This window comes from Branchiostoma belcheri, unplaced genomic scaffold, assembly GCF_001625305.1.
Source record: "Branchiostoma belcheri isolate BF01 breed outbred unplaced genomic scaffold, Haploidv18h27 scaffold1576, whole genome shotgun sequence".
Taxonomy (NCBI): Eukaryota; Metazoa; Chordata; class Leptocardii; order Amphioxiformes; family Branchiostomatidae; genus Branchiostoma; species Branchiostoma belcheri.
Genome location: NW_017803020.1, coordinates 1 through 2,774, shown reverse-complemented (window position 1 = coordinate 2,774; position 2,774 = coordinate 1). Strand labels below are relative to the sequence as shown.

Genomic DNA, 2,774 nt, shown 5'->3' with positions numbered 1-2,774 from the left:
TTTTTTTTTTGCATATCAGCGGGCGAATCTGTTAACCAAGAAGTTAAATTGGAATTGTTAACGGAAAGAAATTAAATTGGTGTGGCCTTACCAAGTCATGACACTCCAAAATTTAATGTGTGTGTATTTTTTGTGCTACAATGTTATTTTTTTACAATGAAGGTAAAAGACAGGGAATACCTCAACTCCACTCCTACTGCAATTTTTTTCAGCGTGATATCTCTTCAAAGTTTTGGAAGTCCATCGCGCACGTGGTTCCGAAGAATGCGGACAAGTTTCGTATCGTGAACCCGGCCCTACTGCAGGAGACGTCCTTTGATCTGATTGGCTTTCCTACTAAGGGTGGGAAGATGGGAAAGGTGGGCTGCACAATTCTACATGTTAAATATTATCTGCTTGTTAACTAGTAAACAACGTGAGACACAGTGTTTTTAATAGCTGTTCCTTCTAGAAATAACATTTAATTTTGTTTTCGTGCTAGGAGGATCAGAATTGAAATTTGAATTAATGTCAAACCAGACAATTCCACTAATGCAACAATCATTATTCCTGGTTTGTCACTACCAAGTAGTAGATGTATCATAGCCACATGACAATGCAGTGTCAGTAATCCCAGAGAAAAAAAAAATGGTTTAACAGTTAGGCCACACCAATTTAATTTGTTGGTTTTCGGATTTTTTCAGAAAAAATATGAAGCGACAGGGCCAAAAAAAATAAAAATAAAAACAGGTCTAGGCATCCTATTATAGGCTTAAATGCTATAATGGAATGAGCCATGAAGTCAACTGGCTGGGTTAAACTTTAAACATTGAATTTTGAACTTTTAATCAAACCACTGCAATGATAGATGGGAAAACTGTAACAACTAGGAAGAAAAGGACTTTCCTCAACTGCTGGGGGCAAAACATGAGCATTTTTCAGTTGATTCAGGACCAGAATCAATTTTTTTTTTTTGCAAATCAGAAAAAAACGAAGAGGCGAATCTGAGAACCAACAAATTAAATTGGTGTGGCCTTAGGGTACCTGGCAGGTTCATGAGCATTTGATTTAAGCCCTATTGATTCGTCTAATTCTGTGTATCAAAGCTAATGCATATTTTCCGATGTTTTCCAGAACGTACCAACAATGGGCTCGCTGGCTATCATTTGGGCCATCAACTACTGCGACGAAGTTTCGGTCGCCGGATTCGGCTATGACCTCTCGAAGCCCTCGGTGTGGCTACATTACTACAAGGACGTCAAGATGTCTACCATCGCGAACTCCTGGACTCACGACATCAACAAGGAGAAAGATTTCCTGAAAACTCTAGTAAGGAATGGCGTCATTACAGACCTGACAGGTGGGATTCTGGGGGGGATTTGAGAAATGTCTGAAGGATTTTATTGCAGCTACATGTATGACTGTGACTTGATTTGATTTTGATTAATTGCAATTGCAACAGTACTAGTGCAATACACGTGGGACACAGGCAGCTGTAGCTGGTGTTGTGTCCCACGCACAAAAAGGAATACTGGACAGACAGTACTCATTTTTACTTGAGTTTAGTGGGGAAAGTCGTGTAAAGTGCCTTTCCCCAAGGGTACAAGATCGTTAATTGGATATGTCAGGACTTGAACCCGGGACCTCTTGGTTCCGAGTTGAGCACCCTGTCATTGTGCCACATGACCCCACAACAAAGCAATCTTCTCAGTGCACATGTGTTGTGAAATATAACTGAATTTGATTCATTGAACATTGGCTAGCAAACTATTGAACCCAACTAGAGCTTAGTGTGTCGAAACATTAATTTTATTATTATTGCTGGTAGAGCCGAAAATGTCTATAAAATGTTAAACGGACAATAGACCCTTTTTGGACATTCTCGAAAATTCCGGAAATTTTTCAAACATTTCTAAGAATGTCTGAACAGGGGCTTTACGGGGTCTTTTTGGGGAGGACTTGCTTGTTGTGTTTTCCATTGTTCATGAGGTGTCTGTCAGAATGTCTTTAGAAAAAAAGTGTGAAAAATGGCATGCATATGAAAAGCACTGCACAAAACCAAGACAATTTATAGGTGAGGACACCATTAATTAATAGACAGATGCTAATATCTTTATAAGTGCTCATTGTGCTAAACAAAGGACTGTCTCCCAGGGGTGTCCCTACCTGACGTATGAAGAGACTATGGATATAAAATGTCCACCTTGGGTTATTTCGATGTCGTTTTTCAGTAACTATGTCTACTTAATGTTCTCCCAACTGGCCTTTGTTCAGCAATGTCTAAATCATGTCTATTGTCCGTTTAACATTTTATAGACATTTTTGGCTCTACCATATTGTTAGATGTTTACTTTGACTTTCTCATGCAAAAAACCTACTCTTGGATCTCATGTTTTTGTCGTTTTCCAATGTGAATTCATCTTTGTGGTACATGTAGGAACCACAAAATAAGTGCTAATATATATTACTACAATCATATTATCTAATAAGTGGAATTTTATTCATGTACACTATTTTGACATTCCATATTTTGGTCCTGCACCTAAGAAAAATGTAGGGGTATCGCAACAACACCCCATACTACTAAGCAATGTCTCAGCAATAAAATGTAACAACATGGAAACAAAGGACATTGCTTTGTAATGAATGTAGCTGACTAACTAATGGAAATGTATCAAATTGTACTATTAGCATTTTATTGTAAGGCCACACCAATTTAATTTCTTGGTTAACGGATTCGCCTCTTCATTTTTTTCTGATTTGCAAATAAAAATAAAAATTCAGAATCAACTGCA

The 2,774-nt window shown here is 38.0% G+C and overlaps 1 protein-coding gene across 1 annotated transcript; it reads left to right on the top strand.

The window, feature by feature from the left end:
* Positions 1-212: 212 nt before the first annotated feature.
* Positions 213-1,531, top strand: LOC109465772 (CMP-N-acetylneuraminate-beta-1,4-galactoside alpha-2,3-sialyltransferase-like; the record flags this gene model as incomplete). The annotated part of the gene is made up of 2 exons (XM_019763212.1): positions 213-359; positions 1,114-1,531. Coding segments are annotated over 2 exons (396 nt in total), but the record flags the coding sequence as incomplete, so codon positions are not given.
* Positions 1,532-2,774: the final 1,243 nt, after the last annotated feature.